Below are 26,540 nucleotides of genomic sequence, written 5' to 3'. Positions count from 1 at the left end.
TGAACCCAAAAAACATTTTCCTGCTAATTTTCGAGAGCAATTTTCATCAGTCAGCAGTATCAACATTTGCCACTATTAAGAAAATCACTTCTAATTTGGACCTATTAATTATTTTCAGTACAACCACAGCTCTAGAGCAAAATGAAAAGAGAAAAGAGAAAATGCAAGAGGTCTGTGGGACTGTCATCAAAACATATTTGTCAGCATCCTTCACTCTTGAGGCCACATCCATCTGTTCAATCAACATAAACATGGATCATCTTTACTACACTAGTGCTTTTAAGAGTGGAGCTAATGTCAACCTGAACATGATAGATCAAGTAATGTGGCAGAGCTGACAGTGTAATTGAGTCAGTCACCGCGTGGATAATACCCCTTAACTGCAAAATAAAACCTTACACATCCTCCTGTGACAGTTTGACTACACGCGCTCTAAAAAAGAATGAGCTGAATATAATCATCGACGTTGTCTGTCTGGCATGGAATCAGAAAAGTTCTTTTAAAAAATGTTATTGTGTTAGTACACATTAGTACAATATAACTCCACTTCCACCGTGAGCTATCTGTCGCACACAAGTATCTGTTGACATGCTCCTTAACATGGATATTATGTTAGGGGAGCCTTTTAGCAAACTCCAAATTATTCTGCCACAGTCCCTTTTCTGTGGTGGGTCAGGGCTGTCTGAAGCCATTATTGGTAATGAATGTGGAGTCCTACTTTAAAAGGTTCAGGCATGTAAAGTCACCTAAAGCTAACTAATGGAATCCTGCTGACACTGAATGCCAGGGGCTTTTACCACATCCCAGAATGGCAGTTTTGGAAATTTACACCACAGACATAATGAACTATAAATGTAAACTTGGGAATGTAGCCGCCCACACAGTAGCTGCGAGTTATTAATAGACACAGAACGTTCAGTGCTGCAAAAATGATAAATTGCAGTAGAGTCTTTCATGTGGTTTTCAGGAACAATCCTGCCACTCCCGACTCATTTGCACAATAGCTTAGAGGAGTCAAGGCGTATATCTTTGTATTTCTTTAACATCAGTGCAATTATTTAAGAAGCAGCTGTGGAAATATGTGTAGCGCGTTTTGCTGAAGGGACTAAATATTCTGAGTTTGTTAGCGCTGTAACACTTTGTGCCCTGGGAGATGGGCCTCTTCAGCAGGTTCACAGGTCGCGCAGCAGCGTGCGGAGTGGCCATTGTGCTTTGTCATTTCACAGGTGACTCACATCACTACACTCGAGCATGCTGGAGGTAGAGCACTCGGAGATGCTTGCAGCATTCAAAATGCATGATTTTCAGCCTAGTGCAAACAAATCGCTTTAAAAGATCAGTTTAATCTATTTCGAGCTGTTATTATGAGCTGGGAGAGTTGTTCAGATAAAGAGACTGAAGCAGGGTTAACATCAGAGTGTTGGACAACTCTTCACATACTTTACCCAGCGTGAGAGCTGTCAACTTTATTATTTGTTTTTACGATACAGTGTGCATATGATTTACAATGCAGACCACTAAAATAATGGTCAGGGGGTGAATTACCGTGATCCAAACTGCCTGGAATTTTGCAGCGATATAATGTAGTGCATTTAAAAAGTATCCCTGGGGGAAACATCAGTCATAGAAGCCATCAGTGTCATCGTTGTTTGCGTTGAAAGGTTGAGGACGTAAGGCCGCTTCGATCTCGGCGTTGCTGTCATCTGATTCGTCCCAGTAAGCTATGCAAAAAGATAAAGAGAGAAAAACATAAAAGATCACATTATTTAAGCACTATACCACTCTGCTTTAAATGAAGTGTAACCTTTTACATCTTCTACATAATTTCATTATCTGGCCAGTTCTACACTGTCTTTATGACTATTCCAGGAAGGACTTGAATGCACTAAAGTGAAATCTTACCTTGAGTTTGGTTTCACAAAGAAAAAACAGTCTACCATTCATACAGTCTGAGATGTACTTAATCTAGGTCTTCTTCACTCATAATGATGAATTACATACACAGGTGTATAAATGTAAATGCCTAAGGTTTCCAATTGGTTTCCAATTGAGCAACCCAAATTCAGAATTATTTATTTTTCAAGAGCAGCAGCTCAGAAAGACATAGAAGTGACAAATATGTCCACTCTCACACCAAGCGTACTGCAGCACAAGTTGTTACTTACTTCAGATACCAGTTTTCAGCTGCAAGACTTTTCAACTTTCAACAATCTGCATTCATCCAGATACTAAAAATGCATACATTCATAGAGAGGCTACTGACCTGACTGTTCATTAGAATCATTTGAACGAGCGAGGCTGTTTTAGAGAAATATCTAAAGCAGTTCATACTTTTCCCAAACGATCCTTGGGCTTTTGTTTCAGGGTTGATGGCAGAGCACACATTATTTTAGATATTCATCAGTGGATTAGGTAGTGCTTGCTGACAACATAAATCTAAGCTTTCAGCATTTGGCTTCAAGGTCAGTTTTTTTTATTTACACATGTTCAAAAGGCACTGCTGCATTTACAGGGGAAGTTTCATTTAACAGTTGACGTACTTGTGAAACTCTAAATTTACAATAATTTCGTACTTGTTAACGGTTAAACCCTCTTAAACGTGATTTGTTTGATGTAATTAACCTTTTTTTGACAGTGCCTTAACACGCAATTCAAAATGACTTTGTCTATACTCACCCTCTGACTGTATAGCAGAATGAGCCTTTGAGTGAGTCTTCTCTCTCCTGGAAACACAGAGACAGTTAATAGCCTTGTAAAGTTACTACCCTCAGCTTTCTTTGAAAATAACCCACTACTTTACAGCAAAAAAAAAAAAAAAGCTTTAAAAAAGGAAAAAGGCAGCTTATCGTTGTGCGTAGATCTAACACCATATACTACATATGTAATTAACTACTTTACAAATCATTCACTGATAATCAGTGAATGCAATACACAAAAGTAACAATAGAAACGATACAAAAGAGAATCTAACATAACCAATCTACTGTGCACACATACAACAATGCTGTGACAAAAATGGAGGGGGGTGGTGGTGGTGGTTTTGGGGGGGGGGGGGGGGGGGGTTCTAAGCTGGCTAAGCTCAGACAGTACAGCAGAGGGAACTTCCTTGACTCCTGTTCTAATTGTGCCAGAGGACTTCCACAAGGCCCTCTTTATTCAAAAAATAGTCCAGAGACAGGGTTGCCAGGTTCCCATAGCTCTGGTGATATCGCTATGTAAATGTGTGCCCTCCGAAAAGGCTTTGATCTACCTCAATGCATATGCAATAAGGCCCCCCGTTCCACTTTTAAAGGCCTCCTCTTTAATTTACATCATCACAGAGCCTATTGAAAACGCCACAATATATCCTCATCATCTCCCAGGTTAGCATACATATCCATATGGCTTATTTGTTTGGACCTTCTATATTGGAGGCTGCACTGACGCTCTTCTTGGAAGGGAGGAAAGATGCACGCACAGATTTTAGCAGATGAGCTCAAGCAGAAAAAAAAAAAAACAGTCATGTGGTGTGTTCCTCCATCTGCATCAATTCAAACCCATGACCCCTCTGATTGTCATCCTCTCAATCACCCTCATCTCCTCATCTCTCCCTCAGCTAAGTCTTGGCACATGTGACTGTACATTGAGGATAAGGACCAAATTACTCTGGCTGCGTTCCAGTTGCCATTTTCTAAACTATATATTGCTTCTTTGAACCACTCAAGGCAGAATGAAGGAAAAAGAGATGCACCTCCCATTCCAAACTGCAAGCAGATTGCTTTGTGCTATGAGCAATATATAACAGAGGCGGTACAATCATTAGACTCTAACCTTTACAATGTTTATATTAATATGCTGATACAGGATGTCTTAGGATGTCTGGATGATTCTTGCATCTGTTCAGACACCACACTGATTCACACTGATTCTTAAAGTGCTAGCAAACAAATCTGATGCTGACTTATAAAGAAAAGATATTCAAGACACCTTTCTGTCTGTCATATAATGGTATTGTGTTTTGTTGAAACAAATGTTGAAATGTGTATTTTAGTTCATGTATAATCACATTGTGTGATAAACACACATTACACAGGCAGTAAATGTCTTTCTGTCCAACATTTTTCTGGCTAATTTGGAGTCAAACATTACTGTAGATGGTGTTTTTGGCTTTCACCTGGACTACATTATGTTTAGAAACAGCAAATGTGATCTTTTTAGCTTTCTACATGGCCATACAAGACATGACATATGGTCATGTGCAAAATATTTCAAATGACAGAAAATAAATATCAGTTTTAATGTTTAGTTGTTATTCAGAGATGACAGTAAGAGTTTTTTTATAGTTCAAAAACCATGACATGTTAACAGTGCTATCCACATTCAGCTTTTTAAACTGAGAGATAAGGTATAAACGAACGCTGAAGCACAAAAAACCGCAGGAACTAGTGCATCCATTTACAACTGTTAGGCAACAGATCTTGACCAGACCCTGCAGCGCCAAAAATACAGCAATAATCTATACGATTACTTCCTCTCCTTTGCCACAATAATAGCTGTTACGGAGAGTAAATTGGGCTTTTCTTTTCTCGAACTTCATCCCAGAATGGGAATGGTCTATCAGCTGTTCCACTTCAGTGAGGGACAGGGCTGATTTCAAGACAGGGCTATTACCATAGAGAGCCCAGTGTGGATCTGACCCCACCAATCTAATATTCCGTTTCCATAAACATTATGCCAGTTCATCTTCTGCTGAGTTTCCCTTAATTGAGGCAATGATCTGAATATGTAAGACTGGGCTGGCCAGTGTTTTACAAGCTCTGGTAGACAGAGGTGAATGTAATGTGTAAAATGATGCAAATTACAGCTATTGTAATGTCCTCCTTTTTCCAATGCCTCGCTCATTCTCATTCTCTGGCCTTTGCAATTGTTTCATATTGTTGTTTATCCCATGTTTTAACAGTTTCTGTGTCTGCTGCAATCCACAATGACCTTTAAAATTGTAGGATGAGTTTCATGCATGTTACACAACTGGGCCTTTGAGGAAAATAATGTATTTTTAGTAAAGCTGCTAAATTTACATATTTTGAAATCATTTTCAAATCAGGTTTGTTGTTACATGTTTTCAATCAATACAAGATGTGCTGGCAGCTAACGCCAGGATACACAATGGGCACAAAACAAATTCAAATGATCAAATGTGGGACAATCATGTGACTAACTATCTGAGGCAGACTATGAGGGTGATATCGCTACCAATAGTGAGGACTAGAAAAGAAACAACACAACACCATTACTGGGCTAGCTGAAATCCACTCTGATATACAGTGAAGGTCCCTTTGAGACTATTCTCTACATTTTTACAGTCAACAATGTTTCATTTTTGCTATTTGCAACATTTTCCTTTGATTGCCCCCAAGACACTGGTTCTGTTTAACTGACAGTTGTATCTTTAGGTGTTTCTACTGCATCATTCAACCACTACGACTACTGCTGCACATTTCTGAGAGATGCAATCGTGAGGGTGAGATTATTGTATTAACTGTGCAGCTAAAACAACATGCTGCATTAAATATTTCCATGAAAACAGCACAGGAAAAGAAAGGCTGCAATCACACATCTGAACTGTGCTGTTTATATTAGAAGACGGTTTCCAGTGTTGTAGTTATTATGACAAAAATATCCAATAGCCCATACACATAAACATCTTCAAAGTGCAGTAATTGCCACTGTAAGACTGGGATCCGTTTCTTTGAGTCACTGAATACAGTTTTCACTTATAATCCTGTAATCACATTTGGGAATGTGAGGACTATCAAAGGAAATAATGCTTACCAAGCATTTAATACTGGCTTGCACACACCGATAGCTAGAAAACTGCTTTTATTTACCCTGGCTTTTTTTTAAGCTCCTGCCACCCACGCACAAATGCTAATAGCACAATAGCACTTTTGCGCAGCGGTGCTTGTCTAAAGGTAAAGGGAGACCCATCACCTCATCATTCCCATCAACTCCTACTCCCATCCCAGCTATGACCCCACAGAAACATTGTTTAGGCTCCGTTTAGATGTACTCTACCAGGCCTGAATGGTAGCAGGATATAGCCCTCAGTGGGGGCAAACAGTGAGAGGCAACTGTGAGTGCACTGTGAGTGGGCACTCGCTAACATGTGAGTGCTCTCTGCTGGCAATGAGTAAGTACTGCAGCTCAGAGGAAGAGGTACTGGGCCAATGATTTCAACACAGCCTGCTCTCCTCCTGACTGGTGGCAGTCTAGTGGAGACAGCCAGTGCAAGGGATGGCTGAAGGACAAATCATTCATCTCATGTTACCCCCAATTTTTTTTTTTTTTACTGCCTCACCTATGTTAGCAAGCATTTGCTACCTTCTCCAAAACACATGAAAAAATTAGGAGAAAATAAGATGGCAAAAAAACATAAGCCAAGAAAACGTCACTACAAATTACAACCTAATAGATTCAAAACCTAAATATTTGACCTATATTTTGTCTTTTTTTGCCTTTGTCAAACAGCAAATACAAAACATATTTTTTAAGTGTGATATTTGCTGTGTAGACTTTACATCAACCTATAAATAAATCCTAAGACTGTATTAAAATGAGCAGAAATAAAGCATAGAAAGTGTCAAAAGGCAATTGTCTTTTTTTTTTTTTTTTTTAGAGCGATCAGATGTTCTCTACGAGCAGCCAGTGTAGGACAGTGACCTCCTCTGGCTGGAGTCTCTAAATGCTGCCTGCCACTACAGTCACTGCCTTGTCTGACCTGCTTTGGCCTGATTTGATTTAATTCTCTGGTCTTCAAGGAAAAGATGGACTAATTTACTGTCAAGTGAAAAAGTTGTTGAGATGATAGATTGTCTAAACCAGATAATCACAGAGGTACAGATTCAGTGTTGTCACATGCCTGATGGTGCAACTACCCGCCATAAGTATCACACCACTAAGTATTATATTGTCAGTTGAGCTATGTTGTCCTTGACTCACTGTTGGATTTAAGAAGAGGAAAGCTCCGTCTTTCACTCCCTTTGTCCATTACTGTCTCTCTGTCTCCCTCTATCTCCCACTCTCTCTTTTTACGTCCCCTCCCCTCCGCTCCTTTCTCTCAGCTCATGTCCCTCTCACCCTCCATCCCTCCTTCCAGTGAGCTGTCAGAGATCCACACAAATCACCTCCCCACGAGGGAGAGAGGGAGGGAGAGAGAGAGAGAGCTTCTGATTTTGACACTCTGAGTGATTTGGGGTCGAATGCTTGAGCACATCCTGTTGTCCAAGGCAAAGCTGTAAACCACTAATTGTTGAGTCAAGGTTTTTGTCAAGCAGGCACTAGGCACAACAATCATCACACCGGCTGATGGCTGGAGGATTTTGTTGTGTGTACACGTGTGTGTGTGTGCATGTGTTCACGTCCGCACATGTGTTCAAGCATTTTTTAAGGATCAAAAATGGGGGATGGTGGATGGAGCGGGTTAAGGTATTAAAAAACCCCAAATAAAAAAACCCAAATAAAAATAAGAAAGGAGTGGCATCTGAAATGCCTACAGTAGAAAGGAGAACAATGATGCTTTGCACGAGAGGAAGCAGTGGCATGCACTCGCATACAAAGGGGAACAAGTGGTCTTTACATGGAGTGCAGCTGCTTATTAAGACTCACTCCTTCGTGCATTATTCCTTTCATCCCCACTCAACCACAAAGTGATTTTACTTTGCCACTCACAAAGACAGCAAAAGATTTCTAATGGACAAATCCTTAATAAATGTTGCAGATCAGTCGCTTCCCCACGAGTTATAATACAATAAACAGCACATTCTATAAAAGTATCGGACTGAAAAACACTGTGTGAGAGAGAGCAAGGAAGAGAGGGAGGGAGGGAAAAAAAAAAGAATATGAAAGACCTCAATTCTCTCCAACGCCATAATAGTGAAATGAGCACATATAAATGTGTTAAGAGTATCTCTTTGCATCTTGTATAGACTGCATGTATTTAATCTGTAAAGCTTATTAAGGCCCTAGTCATTGCTATGCAAAGCAGCACCCAGTGCTTTTCTCTCGCTTTTCAGCCGAGTGCAGTGTTTGGCCAATAGGACTGGCCCCCCGCCTCTCATTCTGCATTCATAACATGCAACATTTGCACAATGTATCTCTCAAAGGCCCTGAATAGAAGGCCTTAATACTCATGTAAACAACTGCAAACCAATTACTTAATGAATCGGGCCCACACATAATGAGGAGCCTCACAAAGGGCTATAAATGCATTTTTTGCACCAAAGCCTCTGCTTTAAACTACAATCCCTCTGCTGTAGTCTAGGCTTAACTGGCAAATCATAATTATTGTCTAAGACAACAGAGAAGAAGCCATTTTTGTATTGAGTCCAGCTCCATCCTCCTTTTGATGTCACTCATCAGCTCACTGACAAAATAAAGCAAATAATTAACATGTAGCACTGAGGAGGAAGGGGGGTGGGTGGGTGGATGGTTGGGGAGAGGGTGGGGGTGGGGGGGAAACATGGAGAAAGGGCAAGAAAGCGAGAGAGTGAGACATGGGGAGAAAAGAGAGGAGCAGGGCAAGAGCATGCTGCAGAGTTGAAGTGCAGGGCTTCCAGACCACTTGTGGCAGCAATAAAGCGCAAGAAGTGATGGTGGTAAGTGGAATGCTTAAATCTAAGCGCCCAAGAGAAGCAGAGAAAGAACAGGGGAAATTGTTGTATGGCCAAAGTGGAGATGGTGGTCATGATGACTAGACGCTACTTCCGTCCGAACTTGACTGAGATTAAAGTGTCAGCCATGCATAACTACCCGTTTGTTCAATTTGACTTAGGTACACAACTTGTGTCTCATCGCTGCTCGTACCAAATGTCCTTTAATCACATATATGTTCTTCCCATGCACATTAATGACGGGGAGACGGGCACCATCTGAGAGGGTCTGGGCCTGAAATTGGCTCATGTTTATTAAAGAGGGTGGTCACTGGGGCTGGCAGTAGCAGACATCAGCAGCTATGAGGACCACAATAAAGCCAGCCCATTAGGCCCTTCCCTGGGCTAATAGGCAGACTGGGAGTGCCTGCTTGCCAGGCCAGGGAGATACAGACTTCAGCCCTTGTGTCAGCGTGGTTCCCAGTAATCACATGAAATCAGAGAAGATTATTCCTCATAACGTTTACCCAGCCATTACGACAGCCCAAATGGGTTCGCAGTGAAGAGGTGCTCTGAGGACCCGACATGCAATTGCAGATTTGATGAAGTCGTGTTGATATTCAAATGTAACTGTGATGGTGTTACCTTCCACCACGCTATTTATCATTAAATGTTCTTTTCCAACCCACTCAGGAGTCTGATTCGAGCAGCCTAAATGTGTTTCAAGGGTGAAAAATCAAAGGACATTTGTTCTTATCAACACTCAAGTCCCCTCCTTCCAAAACAGTTGTCCCCGATTCTCTTCTTGACATGATCTGTTTGCATTCTGACAACAAGGCTGAAGACAGTAAGATTATGACTCCAATTTATTTTTTTTGTGGTAGCTGTTTTGCTTTTGATTTCTAAAACCTGGCTCAATCCGGCAAACAGTGAGTGAGAGGGGCTTTAGGGGCCTTTTGTCTTTGTAAGCGAGTTAATGGGTGGCGCCCCCTTGATCTTATGGAAATGAACAGGGAATTATGAGAGCAGCCATGCAAATGTACATCAACCACTTTGGTGTCTGGTGGCCCATTTCCTGTGGCCCGTTGAATAATAACAATGTTCTTACCGGGGGTAAGGGTCTTGATGTGAGGAGCGTTTGGCCCTCCCCAGGTCCTCTTCATTGCCATGATTTATTCCTTAAAAGAGCAAACAGGGCCTGATAAAACCAATTGGTTTGGACATCTCATCACAAGCCAATCAACAATACATATTTGTATGGTAACTTATGGTACGGCTAATGGGAGACCGATCTTGGAGACTTTTCAATGGCAATGGAGGAAGATATACCTTCTTTATGTATAATATTTAAATATAAGACATATATAGACACAGTTTATTCAGTGCACAAGAACATACAATCTTAATGTGCCCAAAAAACTTTTTATACTGGGATATTGGAAATTTGGGAAACTGAAAATTAGACTGTGAGACCTAAATGGTTGTGACAAACTTGAACTAATTACATAAAATTAGATAATAAAAAGAGATGATAGCTTTGGGCTTTAACTGTCATTTGGCTTACATCTATGTAAGCAACCAATGTGGTCTTTCTAAGGTGGCCTTATGTGTGGTGAGACCATATGCCAGTGTTGACCAATGGTTAGGGGTTAGGTTCCTGTTGCTTGCTACTTTCCTGGTAGAGTGAACCACATCTCTTACCTGAGAGGCCATCCTCCTCGTCCTCCTCCTCCTCCTCGTCCTCCTCCTCCTCCTCCTCTTCAGAACTCTGCAGCCTTTCCTGCATGGCTGATTGTTTAAGTAACTGATATGCTTTTGTCTCTGTTCAGGGACACACACACAAAGTCACTGTCAAATATTTGCTTAAAACCCAGGTTTCCAACTTTCAGAGGTTTCTCTGTTTGTTGAGACAACACGCTTCAGTAGCTGAGTCTTTTGGTCTCACTGCTGTACAGAGTGTGTGAAAACACTGCACTCAATCAGCTAAGCTGTTGATTCAAGCCTACAGTATGTAGCAACAGTTTCCATGAGACAGCAATCAGCATCTCACATTATCTCGGCATCCCCTAACAGGAAGGCAATGATTGATTTTCTGTTTTAAAAACACTCATAATTACTTTCCAGCACGCTAAAGTAGGTATCATATTTGAGAGGAGCACCGAGACTGTTCTGGCAAAAATCAGCAGAGCAGAAGTACATAATAAATGGGCTGTTGTCTCAATGATGTGGCTAAAATAGAGAGCAAATCAAAGGATGAGGATAAACTGTGATCGCTTGTGACCAAGTTCCAACATTTTTGACTTGGTTTCGGAACAAAATACAACTTTTAATCATTTTCTAAAAAACATGATGTTTACAGTGCATGACAGTCTCCAGTGATATTCCACCCACAGCACTTTACACAGCCACTGCTTTTACATGTAGTCTAAAAAAAACCCACTAGGTCCACAGACACACATGTCCTGGCAATTACTACCAGTTCCAAGGTCATGGTATTTGATTGTGACATTGATGTCGCTCAGCACAGCAAAACCCTTCCCTTGCAAAATCTTTAGTCACGTCTTTCTTTTTTTTTCTTTCTTTTTTTTTGCCGGTTACGGGTCTTTTGATTAAGTGTACCGATTGGAAACTGTACTCATTTTGCTGGCTGTGCACCTTAGGGATGCAGACACATGAAACACTCAGTAGGAAATCTGATAGCCAAGGGTAATATAGGATTGCTTTACATTTCAGAGATGCAGCTGAGGGATGGGCACACCAACTGCTTCCAGAATGCCTTCACATCTAGTATTTTTTAAGTCCAGCCTTGCTGGAGCATTGTTTAGAAGATAATGAGAAGCGATGACAGATCTCTCCCGCTTCCCACCCTGGCGTCCTGACAATTAAAGTAGCTGCATTATGCCGGGCCAGCGAATTATCAATTTTGCCAGAATGCCTCAGACCAGGCTGAAAACGCGGCTAGTGTTTTCTCGGAGATAATTAGAGAGAACTAGCGCAGCTCTTCAGGTGGGACTTTGACCCTGGATTCACCTTGATCATCCTGCCTCAGCCATTGCGTAAAAGAGCCCATTATTCACTGCAGTGGGAAGAAAACAAACCACAACATAAGGACAGTGTGAATGCTGGGGCACCAGCGATGCCTTTTTACCTCTAATAGGAACACTTTCCACAGGGCTTTCGTCCTGGCTGTCCTCTTCAGTACTTTGTAGTTCTGTAAGAAAGGGAAGCGCATAGTGAGAAGCAGTAGCAGGGAGGAAGGGAGTCTAGGGATAGAAATGGGAATGGGGGGTCTTTCTTTAGCTCTGAATAGCCGGCTGTATGAAAACTGGGCTGTGAGGGATTCATAAAAAAGCTCTAGGGTGAAATTGATTTCTTTCATAAAAGGGAAGTTTTAGTTCTCTGCAGAGGTTGTTCACAAAAAATAGCAGTAGTCTACATTTGTTCCTATTAATGGCCTTGTTGCATATGACTGTGCAAAGACAGACTTAACTCAGTGTGGAATGTTTTGGAGGTTTGCAGGAAACTACTTGCAACTGTAATGAAACTACACCACTTGCCGAAAGGAGAGTTTTTGATTGTTGGAAAATGCGGCCGTTCCTCCGTAACTAATTTAACCAAATCCCAGGATTCAAATACTGTAGTCTAATTGCATTTTTCCTAGTGTCCTCACACTGATAATCTTCGGGTTACCTTGAATCCATTGCTTCTGTACAGGCCTGGCAGGCTTCACATCACCGTCAGCTAGGAGAGAAGAAGGACCACACGAGGAAGACAAGTCACTCTTGTCCTCTGCTGAGGGGCACTCCTCACTGGACCGGGACAGAAGTGTCCTCAGCAGCACTTTGGCCTGCAAGCAGCACAAATTAAAACCACATTCTTAATTGTTCCCATTTTCTGAAGGAAGTGTCAAATTGAACTCTCGCCGATTAGGCAAGTCATTTACTCGGCCATGGCTGCTCGCACAGAGGTGCAGTTGTAGTGTGTGTTCAAACGCCAAGAGAAAATAACTTCAAATTCTCTCACTCGTTTAACCAAAAAATGATTATTTCGCACACTTTCGCTCCTGCTCTCCCTCTCAATCACACTTTTTTCCCTTTTTTTTTTGCTCTCCCTCTCTTCTCATCCATGAGATTAGAGAGGCGCCTAAAGAATGCAATCACCCTGGCGTTAATGTGCAACACGTTCCAGATATCTCCTCTCTTGGCTGAGAGGATTGAGACAAACTGCTCTCTTCCTCCCTCTCCAGCTCATTTTTTATCTCTGGGGAGATGAGGATACACAATTAAGAGGAGCTGTTCCGGGAGATGAGGAGCAGGGAGATGCCACACACCGATTTCCTTTCTCTCCCTTTTTCCCTCCCCCGTATCAAATCCTGCCATCATCATCTCTTTTTGGTGATCAAAGACTGCCTCTCAGCCTCAGATGGCCATTTGCAACTTTTAATGAGCACTAATATGGAGGGGATGATCAGGAGGATTTTGACAGTGACAAACTTTAAGTACATTGTAAGTTGTTATCAGTAGGGTCGCACTGAAGATTGACAATGCACACGCTTTCATTTTCCGAGAGGGGAAGAGACGCAAACACATGCCAATCTGAGCTTGCCACTTGGTATTTGATGCTGCTGCACAATAAAAACTGTCTTGATCCTTGTCCCCGATATTCGTCTTTGTTCTTTTTTTAGATTTAGTCAAATGTACCGGGAGTTGAGGGCTCTCGCAGACCCACTGCATTTTAAATATCAATGAATGCAACTGTTAGCACTTGAATATTCAAAGGGCCTCTTTGAGTGTGTGCATGCGAGCTGCATGCTCCCATTTGTCGGAGTAGCCAGGCTGTGTGGCAAGACGTGAATGGAAATTTCTGTTTTCTCTTGTGTGGAGAGTAAGCTGTTGTATGAGAGGACGGAGAGGAGAGAGAGTGTGTGAGAGAGAGAGAGAGAGAGAGAGAGAGAGAGAGAGAGAGAGAGAGAGAGAGAGAGAGAGAGAGAGAGAGAGAGAGAGAGAAAGGGGGAGATGGAGAAATAGAGGGAGGGAGAAAGAAATAGATGGAGTAGATGGAGTGAGAATGAGGAAGATAAAGGGAGAGAAAGATTTTCACTCAGGCTTTTCCTGATGCACTTGGACACAATGATGGAGATGGCAGTACCTCTCCTCCTTTTGTCAGTTCATATTTTCAAGAGCCTCTACAGTCTCCCTCTTTGCCTCTCATTGCATCGGGGACACTGGAGCAAAACCTCCACGCCACAAAAACCCCCACAAGATGAGTTGGCAAAAAATTAATAAAGCAAAAAAATGCATATAGATCATCCTTCCTGCACACACAATGGTGCTTTCTGTTGAAAAAAAAGTGGGATTCCTGACAAATCTCTTGACATCATCTTTGGGCTCTTAGTGTGAATATTCAGAGTAGTTTTCTTTCTTTGTTTAATTGAGCATGATCTGCACAAGGTCAATGAGTGGGAAATTTAAAATAATCCTGTCCGTTGTGGAGAAGGTCCAAATGGCTCCCTCATTCAATCGGACCCAGCTGATGGCTATACTTTTGGCTAATGCCAAATTAAAAGCAAGTGTTTCTCCGATGAATACACCACATGAGATGAAAGAAGCCAAGCAGAGGCTGTAATTTGCGATTAGCACATGGGTCAGGATTTCCCTTCTGTCTAGGTCAATGTGTGGAGCAATCTGATGAGTAGGCAGCCAGGGCTTGGTTTCAAACAGCAGACACAAAGAGGGCACTCAGTACCAACTACAGCTCCCTTTAAAACATGCAAAGAAACAGCAACAGAAAAAAATGGGCTTTTTGCAAAGGAGGGAAAAAAAGAAGCCATTTTTCTCCTGTAGTCATCTGTGTGTGTGATAAAGCCTGCTTGCTTTTGGGGGCTGCACGTCTTTCAATTGCAAGTGTGTGATCTCTCGTTTGTGTGTGTGCGTGCGTGCGTGCGTTGTGTAGGCGCAGGCAGTGTATGTGCCTCCGACGCTACCTGGTGGCTGTAGGTGGCATGGCGCTCCAGCAGCAGCGGTGTGAACAGCTGGACCAAGCGCTCAGTGTTGAGGACACGGCGCTCCTTGAGCAGAAGGGCGTGCTTGAACCAGCGATCCCACAGCCGAGCGGCATCAGGAGGGAGGCTGGTGCTGTGGCGAAGGGGTGGGGGGGGTGGGATTGGTGGGAGAGAAAGAGGAGGCTTTCTTATTGAATACACAGTAGTACATCTGAAAACAAGCCATAATTATACCTCCTTACAGCAAATGCTCTTTGATTATCAAGAAAACCGAGGAAAAAAGATAAGTTTTACCAACTTCAATTATGTGAAAGAATTAAAACATTTCAGCATAATTTTTACCCAATCTAAAAGGCTGCTTTCTACACCATCTTGAAACACTTGTGAAGATACAGATCATTAATGAATTCCAGTTAATAATGAATAGGCACAGACGGCAATATTGAGGAATCTCCTGGGTGAAAACTGGATGAAAGGTTGAAGAACCAATAGGCATTTCACACAGCGAAGAGAGTGACACTGCTAGATGTGTTTCTTTGGACTGAGTATATAGCAGGAAAGGTCTCATTGAAATCAATAGAGTAGTGAAGCAGAGCATGGATTTGGCTCAGAGTACAACTACTCATTATCCAAAGGACTGGAAGTCACAGATAGGGCATTTTAATTTACTCATGACATTCACCAATGCAGTGTTACCGCACGAGGTGACACCAGAGATGACCTTTACATTTGTGGACAAGGGAGACTGTATCGAATGGTAGCGTGCAATATCTCAGCGACTGTTGAACTGCGTGCCCCCTCCCCCACTGTCTGGTCATATAAAAATAAAAAAAATAAAAAATAATGCACAGGCAGCCCTCCACTCTTTGTCTGAAAAGTGGGATCCACCTTACTGTACTCTGAAAAGAAGAGAAAGGTCCATTGAACTCCATAGATGTCGGTGCATTGATATTTCTGCTCTGAATTGTGCGACTATAGCACCGGTTATTGTGGAGTCGCAAATGTCGTTGTGACACATAAAACACTTACCGTACACAACTCTATACCATAAACAATGTTTTATTATATAGATTCTCTTTTCCTTTTTATCCCCCCTAAGATTTCAGAAAAGTCACTGTGCTAAAAACTTAAACATTATGAAAACAAATGTACAATGTTACATAAGTACTGTCGCCATATGAAACTTGACAATGCAATGGTGATACATTTTACAAACCCACATTTACAAAAATCTAATCAGTCTTTGGATTCCCAGAGAAACCAGGAGCCTTACCTTATTTCATTAGGCTCAGGGCTCGACTGGTGAGAGCTCACTAGGTCCTGTGGTAGCAGGCAGCCCTTTGCTGTGCTCCATGACAACCTCTGAAGCTCATGAAGGACGACTGCTCCGCATGCTTCAAGGTCCTCGTCATTCAAGCCCGCTCCAGCGTTACAAAGGCTGCCCAATATATAGAGAGCAGTCATCTATTGCCATGGAGCACTAGGATGTTTGCATAGATGGGGATAAGTATATACTGGGTTTAAAAAGAGTGAAAAAGCTTTCCTTTTGCGAGACATTTATCCACACTTTACAACAAGAACTCCAATTATGGTAAATTAATCATGCTATGAAATATGAAAGGCTTATGAAAAATAAGCCCAGTCTAATGAAACAAATTCGCCATCCCCAATCTCCCTGACTCCCAATAACAATTCAACAAGGGTGGTTACTATAACAATCCCCTGTGTTTGAAAACCCCTCAGAAATAAAGACGTGTGCATGCCGGTGATGACACTTCATCTAAAGTGAGAGCCCTTAGCAGAAGGCTAATATGTTTTCCTCATCTGCACAAACTGCTCCATGGCCATTACATAAATATACATGGCATTTAATTTCAACAGGGAGAGATAAGATAAGGGAGATAAGTCTGGAGTAAGACAGCAAGGGTATACCTGATAAGTCTATTGAGTTGTCTTTCATCAATTGAAGAATCCCCATACACATTGGTCCGCTCATCATGGAGTCGTCCTTCGATGCTGTCGAGCAGATTAAAGAGTCCTTCCTGGGAGAGACTAGAATAAACATTGCCCATTAATGTGGTGAAAGAAAATAAAATGGAGGAGGCTATGTGATCAATATGACTGTTAGTTGTACAAAAAAGAAAAAAAAACCCAGTGATACATTTTTCCAGGCAATTTCCTTGACGCATTCAAGGACTGCTGGAGGAATCTGATCATTAAAATGCTAGCACCACTACACAGGACTTGAACAATTCAAAGCTTCTCTGTTAATGGTGACACATGTACTGTAATGACAGGTTGTATGACAGCCTGAGAAACCTGGCAGTCGATGCTAGTAGAGATTGTAGAATCAGCTGCCAATGGCTTTCGAATCAGCTACATACAGTTAAATGACAAAAGCCATTATAACTATAGTTATTACTATGAACCACATTTCTTCGTATCATTAGCACAGCCACCGTCTCACACTCAAAAGTGTAAGAAACGAGAGGGGCCTTTATATGATTTCTTTTTGGTGAGCGATTTACACTTTAATCTGGTCCTGTGTGAGGCTGCAAAATGAGAAATGGACGTCTAATGCATGTGGATATTGGGAATCCATCTCTTTCTCGAGCATTAAGCTCTGGGTGGCCCTCATTGAATTCTCCCAGAAACCCCAAGCCGAGAGATCCTGAGCCCCCCTACATAAAAGGGGCCAAAAAGAATTTATGACAATCTGTAATGGGCTCCTGGGTTAGGGGTCAGCAAACAATTGCTCCTTCTTTTTTGCAGGTTGTTTCCTGGTAACATCCTGATTAAGCTAGCAGCTTGAATTATATCCATGACATTCTGTAGTGTGCAATCCGTCTGTGCTAAGTCCTCTTCAGTGTGGCTGAAGTAGCATAGGCAAAAGCTGTCTTTTTTTTCCCTCTCCCTTATCGTCAGTGTGGGCCTTGAAATAGTCATCTTTCTCTTTCCACTTTATTTGTCAATGCTCTTCAAAAAGAGACCTTTAGAGAGGGAGAAAGTGAATTAGTTGTGTTTTTCTGCAAACCTCTCTCTCTCTCTCATTGTATTGTTGCCAGCTTTCATGTCAAGGTCTCCAACCTCACTTTAGATGCTGCTGTTGTCCGCGTGTCGACATCATCAGGAGAGTATTGTTAGCTAGGAGGAAGAGGTCAGCCTCTCTGCAGCGATATTGCTCTACAGTGTACAGTACCGACTCCGGGGTGATTTACCACATGGAATGGCCTCACCGTTGAGTGATTGGTGTCAGGGGAATCTCACCGTGCTGGCAAAGACAGCAAATATAACACACAAAGGAATGGGAAAAATAGACCACAAGTAATACCAACACACTGGGGCGCCGCTATTTCAAGACTTGCATTGGATTTTTAAGATCCCAACTTTAATTGTATGACATGCCGTCCCTAATCGAGCAGAACCATCCTGCAGTTCAGGGACGACATATTTAAAGAGCAGGACACAGCGAGGGCATTATGATGAGTCTCGGAGAAGAGACCTGAAGGATATTTCAGTTGCAGGCTCACCCCAGCCTCACTGGAGGAGAAATATAATAGGATAATCTAATGAATTGGCCAGGCTTGTTTTTCCTGACTGTGAGCTGAATGGAGGGAGTGATATAAACTCTAACCTTGGGAGAGAGAGAGAAAGGGAGAGAACGAGAGGGAGAGGATGGAGGAACTTTACATCAAAGCCTCTGGTTTTCTGCTCATACACAGAAGCCCTCTGTGTTAACAATGAGCGCTCGAGCCCCTGCCATGGCTCCCCGGCACAGGCTAACTGCAGTTCTACCTCAGGTCATAATATTAACAGTTATAGTAGACCACACAGATGTGCACAAACAAACATGCTACACTCTGTGAGAGGAAATACATTTCTACGACTGATACGTTCATACATAGATACTTTTTTTATATTAAGCATCTTAAACTTGTTATTAATACTAATATAATAATATTCTTAATATATTAAACATAATGTGTGAATCACAGTCTTGTGACCAAATGTACAACTTGGTTCTCTTCATTAAAAAAAAAAAGTATCTAATGGTAACAACCACAATGTACCAAACCCAAGGACAGAAATAATACTAAATGTAAACTCCACGTTGTTGTAATGAAGAAAATAGCAAAAGAATTGCACCGAAATTACAGGAAATAAAGTTTTCCTCTTCTTTTTCAAGAGCATAAGAGGTCCTGGTCATAAAATGCTGTATATTGTAGGGAGAGGCTCTGGAAGCAAACATTCACATGGGATTTTCTGTCGCTCTAACCCCATCCAAAATGATCCTTCAACTCAGAGGCCATCATCACGCTAAGGATTTGTGGCTGTAAGTGCTGTCCACATGCCCACCCTCCAGAACACTCTATGGTGCCACAAATTTCCTCCTCCACTGGGGACTGCCTGAGGTCTCTCAAGCAGAAAATTGCTCTGTTACAGCATTATCTTGGATTATGGCAATATTGTTGGTGACAGGTCCTGAGCTCTTCCTATAAGATGCATCACTGCCACCACCGCAGCTGCTGCTGAGCTACAGAGAGCACGGTGGCGTAGACTGTGACTCCCACAATCCTCTCTGTCAGCCTGAGATGTGATGGTGGCGAGGGGGGGGGGGCTGTGCGGTGTTTTCTCCCGCTCCTATCATCAACAACCCTCTGTGGTACGGCGTGGCCAAGCGGAACGTTTTCCTTTCTTAGGCTGCTTAGCTTTAAATCGTGGGGAAAAAAACCCACCCCCAAAAAAGACAGAGTGTGTTGTGCTCATTTGAACAAGATCAAAATGTTAGTGTTTCTCTCTCTACTGAGTCATCTTGCAAATTTGAGACAACAAAGAACAGTCATACATACTATACCTTTCCAAGGTCACTGCTGATGATGTGTTCTTGGACCCACCAGAGTGGAGAGATGAATCTTGACTGTGCTGTTTGGGATCTTCACTCCCTCCAGAAGAGGCACCCCTCTCAGGCTGCACACCCTCTGGTAGATCATCCTCCTCCAACTCAGATTGTGTCAGAGAAATGGACAGGTCACTAGCGCTGCTCTCTGATAACTGCACATCAGAACTTGGCGTGCTGACACTGTCACATTTATCTGAATGTAAACACAGAACAAAGCATCACTTGGCTTATTTCAAATCGTCAAAAGGGAGTGCTTTCAACTGTGGACCTTAGAACAGACAATAAATAGGTACAAGACAATAAGTAAGTGAGGAATAACGTTTCAAACCTGATGTATCTTGAGCTTCTTTCCCAGAAGTGGCTTCAGGCATCAAATGACTGAGACCTCTCTGTCCAGCTTCCATTATAAGTGGCTGATGAGCCACCTCTTGGGAGTTACTGTGCTCTGCAGGGGAATTCTCAGCCCTCGTGGGGCCTCGGCTGCTGGGAGACGGATTCTTCTCAGGCGCCGTCAAGGTCACCAGAGGTGAAGGTTCTTGTTCATCATCACTTCCAAAAGGCACACTGCCAGCTGTGGCTGTTAAGGCACAAACAGATGGGAGCACCGCCATCATTCTTTCATGTTTGTCACTCAAATTACTGCCGTCAGGGGAATCGTTTGAGCCTGAAATGTCATCTGATAAATGTGCTCGGTTGCTGGTGGCATCCTCTCCGCCAACTCTGAAGTCCTTCAAAAGGCCACTTGGTAGACGTTCGTGGGATTGCATGCTGCGATTGGGTGAACGATGTAATGCTTGGTGTGAGTGTACACTTGTGGTGCCAGCCTCAACGTCAGACCCTCTGGAGGTCTGGCAGTCCATAAAAATGACTGCTGGTGATTGTGTAAAATTCTTTGCTGTATGAGAGAGAGAGCTGCCCCACTGCTTTCTATGCACAGCTTTCATCTGTAAATGAGAAAAAAAAGAAAAAGAAAAAAAAATCATTCATTTCTGGCAATTGAACTTTCCATTACCTCATAAAAATGATTCTTTTTTCAGACATTTCCTCTAATTTTTTTCTTCTTTCATTCCATATTCAGTTTAAATAAGACTATGTTTTAAAGAAATTCAACTCAAGTACATTAACTATCCACTCCACAGTTTTGGATAAGTGTGGCGTATTTGGGCCAAGGTCAATTCTTTTCACAACATCTTTCAGGAGAATGTCTCAGGATCAATGTTTTAACTTTTAATCTTATTAGAAATCCTTTAGACAAGTTTTGATTCATGTCTGCAATGTCACCAAGGGGGGGAGGGGAGAGAAGCAAAAAAGCCTCCCTCCAAACATAATAACAAAAAGCATGGCTTCTGTTTCTTTTCTGATAAGCGTCTTAAATACCAAACAGTTAGCTGCTTAATAACATTCACTGTAAACCATGCAGCCTGCCCAGCAGATCCACAAAGTAGGTAAAAAAAGAGGAAAAGTTAATTTCTTGGCTGAGTGATTCCATCGGTAGCTGCAGGGCAAAGTAGAAAGTGTTTCACTAAAGTAGCAATTGATTCTTCTATCAATCTGCGGCACGCGTGTGCTCTTCCAAGGAATGTATTAAATATGAAAATCATATCCCGTTATCATCTGTCTCCAGCTTTCAGCCCGGTAAGCTTCCCTTAATGAATGCTGCAGCCTGAGGGACATGCACACTGCAAGCCAATGGCTTGTATGCATAATGGAGTGACGGTACCATTTTGCTCATTACAATATCGACAGGCTGAGGGGGGTTTTGCACACAGTTACAAGTGACTGCTCTAGACAGCATGCTCCAAGTTATTATGAGATGTCTTAGACATTTCATCTAAAAGAGCTTTAACTGCTTTAAGTGAAGGGAGAAAGCAGCTATGGGCTTGAACTACATCGCTTGTACAGATGCACCAGCTAGGATTAGACACCTGTGCTATTATAGATACACAGTTTAAATGTAGACTCCTCTACAGACTTACCAGGCATAATGTCTACTTTCCTTTGTTATTCTAAACCTGAAAACACAGCTTGATAGAACTGAGATTTGCATAAACCTTGTAAACATTTCAAAAAAGAAGAATCCAAGAAAAAGAAAAAAAAAACAAGTACCATTTTTCCACCATACAACAAAATGTGTTAAAATTCACCCACACACAAAGCATAAAGATGTAGCATGTAATATACAGTGTTTATATATTTTTTTGCAATTATACTAAATCCAAACATACTATAGTATACATACATACTTTTTATTACTATACAATTTGCGTTGCACACATTCACTTTACCTCTGTTGCTTCAAGATGTTTCTCCATTTTCCTCCTTTCTTCCATACATTTGGAAATCTTTTTCAAAACCTCAGCCTGCAAGAAACATAAAGAAAGAATGATACATAAATATGAGGGTAGACAGACAGACAGACAAACAGATCACTTGCTGTGCATCCTGAATTAATAATGTGAAAATGCAGAAAAATGAAATTCATAATATTTTTGACAGTTGAACTGACACTGCATGCCAACCGTAGGCACTGGTTGTTATAATGCTGTGATAGTGCTGTTGAATATTATCTGTATGTGGTATAAAAGCAGAGGGTATGACAGCAAACGTGACAATGTCAAGCATCAGTCAATCACAAAACGTTTTCCCAAGTGGGTGTCCTGTGTGTAGCTGCTGACCTCCCGTCACATTTTATCTGACCGGCCCGACTAACCGCCTTAATCCCTGCTCCAATTAAAAAAACGTAATGATCTTGTTAAGGGTACTTGGATTAGCTCAAATACCCCGTGCCCCTTCTTCAAAACAATATCAGTTTGCGGAAGCAGCCCTTTTGAAAAAGCTTTTAGAAATTCTAAAAGCTCTGAATGTCTTGCACAACCAATACTGAAAAAGATTAGACTAAAATCAGCAGCGTGTGTGTGTGTAACTTCACTTTACTCACAGTCTATCAGAGAACTGATGCTTTTTATCGTATCAAGAACATCATGGTAAAACCCCAGAATAAATACGTAAAATAAAAATAAAATACTATAAACCACATACAAAGGGCAGCAGGACCACCACAATAACAACAAACATGTAGAGCTCATACAGCATCAAGAGGAAACAAACCAACTGCTTGAGGGGAGAGAATGACTAAACCTCTGGAGCACTTCAGAGTCTCTATATTGGGCAATTAACTCAGCGAGTCATAATTAGCCAATTTTGTTAATTTGATATTAAGCTGTCAAGCACTGTCGTTGAGTTTTAAGTGATAATCTGACTGGCTCATTGTTTTCCCCCTCATTCATTTGCTTGTCGTGATAAATTGCACAGTTTGAGTATTTGCTGTTGTCACATCAAGCAACTGCAAGCAAATATTTTTACTCTTTTAAAATTACAACATAGCATTAAGGCAAATGTATGTGAACATGCTCCAGTAGAAAACGCACATTCATTCTGAAAAATCGATCATATTATATTATACAGTAGATATGTTACTCATCACTGGTCAGTACGCAGTAACTTGTTGTTGTTTTCCTAAACACACACATTCAAACATGAATTAGTGATCATTAAAATGTATACAATGTACAATGTACAAATACAAATCTAAACCTTGATCAGCCTCAGTGGGTAGAGTGTTTGTTCATCTTGCTTTTGATATAAATCCATAATGAGAAAAACTACTCCACTGAACAAATGAAATTGTGTATATACCTTTTGTTGTTGCAGGGGTCCATGGTCAGGAAGATATTCCCTCATGCTGATTTCTATGCACTCCACATCTCTTAGAAGCTCAAGGTTTCTCATTTTCGCTCGTGCTTCCCTGTCAGAGATTTCCTTGAGATAGCTGCGTAGTTTGGAATACTTTATCTGTGAGCTGAAGGCAGAGGAGAACTATTATTCAACAGAAATATTATCTAAGAGCATTGTCAAAAAATAAGAGCTTGACTTCTCATAAGAAAAGGTTAAGCACAATATGTTTTAAATTTAAAAATTATTCTCAGCTCTCATATCATCCTACACTTTGCTGTTTTGACCTGGCATGTTAATATCTACAAGACTCAATTTACAAAGATAACAAGACTATTCTGCTTATCCAAAGATGCTCTGTGTCTGTAACACACACTTGATCAAAACAGTGATATTTTTGTTGAATAAAATGTTTCCTATTCACATAAATAACTGGACCTTTTTTCCCCCCAAATGCAAACACTGGCATCTACTGTATACTGCTGTGCTAGTATACAGTGGATAAGTACACAGGCTGATTACATTTCTAAAACTAATTTAAAATTAAATACAGTAAGGGCACTATTTACAATCGCATACAATTAGATGAAGTCCCCCTGATACGCAATAATTTGTACAACTTACATTCTTTTATCAGATCTGGAGTAAGCAAACAGTTCCCTCTCCAGCTCCAGCCTCCGTTTCTCCCTGTAAACACAAGTGAAGGAAACTATCATCACCCACAAACACACAAACACACACACTGCTGCAGCATCTCCGTGGTCTGCTGGGCTAATTATCAGCGGTACGGTAATTATCTATTTACTCATTAGCAAATTGTAATGCGTGTGCTGGTGCTGAATCCGCTCTGCAGATTGAGCACATAACGTTACAGAAAAGAAACAGCTCCATGGGAAAGCTGGCTTGTGTGCGCGGACGCTGTCGTTTCACAGTCGTGTGACGTTAACTTTCCATTCATTTACACGCAAAATCAACCGCAGCATAACCGTTGTTAGTTGTGGATAGCCCTCCGGGTAAACAGGCTAATGGACGAGCTAGCTGCGTCGCATCTCTGTGTAGCTAAGAAGCTAACTCGCTGTGACTGTGACAAGCCGCAGCAGGAGGCTGAATGGCGGCAGAGGTCCCAACTCGAGCCCGCGGTTTCTACCAGGCCGTGTTCGCGCTTTCAGAAATCACGGAGGCCTCACCTTTTGTGCATGGTTTGCTGAATCGACGTTATCTTTTCATAGTACTGGTCCTCGCCGTGAGCCATGGTAGACATTTTTCACCGGCTTTGGCGCTACTGCAGCGCCTGGAAGGAGGAGGCGGCGGCGGAGGAGGAGGAGAAGGGTGGCTGTTGTTTACGTTGGTTACCATGAGCACCGCTTCCCAGAAGCCCTTGCGCATAAACACAGAGAGCACGTGGTGCGAGTATGCGCGCGAGCAGCTTTCCTCAGTGCACAGCATGGACTGTGATGATGGTACACAGACTGTGTAACCGTGCACGGTGAATTGGTGCTGTACAACAAAAAGAAACGGTCTGGCTGTTACTAAATGCCTAAAAAGTGTGGGGTAAGGAAAATAGTGTTATTTTTCATCAACTTCTTCAAATATTTACACCAATATTTAATAATATTTACATTAAACAGAGCCGCTCCCTTTTAAATTGCTGTAAATGCAAGGTCCTGGTGTTTAGATTTCATTACGTGTTTGTTTCGTTTTTGTTTTTGTTTTTTTTATTATCAGTTTTAGACAAAATAGATAGTGAACACCACTGGAGAGAAAAGCCCTCCGCCCTTCCTGACAAAAAGCCTCAACTAAGCCTGTAACCCTGACTGGGCTAAATACCAGTCATCAAAAGGCTTCCCTACCCTTTATTTGATAAGCTTCCCCTCTCTATCAGATTCAGATTGATGTCTCATTTTGCTCTGATGGCAACTGATCTTGTCTTGCATTATCAAAGTTCACCACTGACAGTTCTTATAATGTCATGTTTTGACAGCGGCCCCACGTCATTTTGTCAAAGCACAACGGTACATCCTTGGTGTGATCCTGATAAATCACAGCCCCTCCAAAAGCACACCCTAATCAAGCTATTTCCCCAATTCCAGTCCCATCAAATTGCTCTTTAGCTGTTGAACTGGGGAGTTTTGTTGTCCTTTTCTAATGCTAATTTACCCTATTCAGTATCTCCCTATGAGGCTATTTGTTGTGAAATAAATCCCCTTGTTTGTCTCCTGCATGTATAATTGATATTGTTGCCAGGCTTTTTGTTTGTGCTGTGGAGAGCTGAAAGGCAGTACTTCGGAGGTGAAGAAGAAAATGAGATTTGCAACATTGCTGTTACAGCTGAGTTCAGCAGAGGTTGATGCCAGTGATCAACCTTTGTTGTGTGTCATACCATGCATTCGTGATTATTTTCAGCAGATTATTGTTCACAGTGCGGAAAATATTCACAACCACTGCTTAATATAACTGTGTTGCTCTCTCTTGCTTGGTGTCTCAGGCAGAAAACTCATCACTCAAGATGTACTGGCACCATGTGAGACTGCATCAAACGCAGAGATACCGTACTTCAAGCTGAGGTCAAACGCCTGGACTGAACTTGTGACTTAACACAAGCTGGTGAGCATAATGTCAGTCACTTTGCATAGACAAATGCATAACAACACTACAGGGCCTCACATAGTTAGCCCTTTTTTAATCTATATATCTCTTAAACAACATTCATAACAGTGACTTATCTATAATACAGTTTCTTACTATTCAGAAAATAAAACATATAGAGGCCAAATGCTGCAAAATAAAAACAGTTTTGATGATAGAGTAGGTATAGTCTTTCCAAGAGTTTATCAGTAAAAACAAAAAAGTGTCCCGCACACATTTTTCAAATCTTACCACATGAATGGCCGCACTGAAAATATTATTTTTTCCCTATTTGTAGTTTTATACAGTGTTTCTGCACTGTTTCTTCCCGCTGCTTCTCTGAAGTCACACAATGTGTATGGCCATTGATATGCCCTAACAGAGGTCACAATTTGCATGAGAATTAACAGCTAGTAAATTAAATTGATATTCAGTGCACATCTCCGTTGAATCCTTCAGACCTTTGTTCCCCTGCCTGGCAGAGCCCATGTTCAGCCCCTAGCTAGTCAGAAACATCTGTGCAGTTAATAATTTGATAAACAGCTTACACAAATGCTAAATTATCTTCTCCACCCCCTCCCTTTTTCTTTCTTTCCTTGTGTGAGACTTGGAACAGTTGGCGCACCTCTCTGTGGTGTTGGGTTTATCTGTCTTT

General features: G+C 41.7%; 1 protein-coding gene across 1 annotated transcript; it reads right to left on the bottom strand.

Annotated features, from left to right (window-relative positions):
• Nucleotides 1-1,009: 1,009 nt before the first annotated feature.
• kiz (kizuna centrosomal protein) lies at nt 1,010-24,605 on the bottom strand. Its single transcript, XM_083997763.1, has 15 exons — nt 24,448-24,605; nt 23,885-23,947; nt 23,225-23,387; nt 21,814-21,888; nt 19,857-20,472; nt 19,484-19,721; nt 16,561-16,680; nt 15,902-16,066; nt 14,611-14,761; nt 12,318-12,474; nt 11,776-11,838; nt 10,329-10,448; nt 9,736-9,805; nt 2,677-2,723; nt 1,010-1,721 (listed from the first exon to the last, which is right to left on the bottom strand). The coding sequence occupies exons 1-15, from the start codon at nt 24,519-24,521 to the stop codon at nt 1,618-1,620; spliced, it is 2,226 nt and encodes a 741-aa protein (XP_083853889.1). The 5' UTR covers nt 24,522-24,605; the 3' UTR covers nt 1,010-1,617.
• Between the last annotated feature and the right edge of the window lie 1,935 nt (nt 24,606-26,540).

Source organism: Trachurus trachurus (genome assembly GCF_905171665.1).
Source record: "Trachurus trachurus genome assembly, chromosome: 22".
Classification (NCBI taxonomy): Eukaryota; Metazoa; Chordata; class Actinopteri; order Carangiformes; family Carangidae; genus Trachurus; species Trachurus trachurus.
Note: the sequence above shows the minus strand (reverse complement) of the source record. Positions and strands in the feature narration are given on the sequence as shown.

Excerpts from the sequence above, each read along its gene's own strand:
- kiz (XM_083997763.1), bottom strand. The coding sequence starts at position 24,521 with ATGTCTACCATGGCTCACGGCGAGGACCAGTACTATGAAAAGATAACG. Across the intron at positions 23,948-24,447 it reads CAGCAAACCATGCACAAAAG|GGAGAAACGGAGGCTGGAGC; the intron begins GTGAGGCCTCCG and ends TTGTGTTTACAG. Across the intron at positions 16,067-16,560 it reads CAACTCAATAGACTTATCAG|CCTTTGTAACGCTGGAGCGG; the intron begins GTATACCCTTGC and ends TATATTGGGCAG.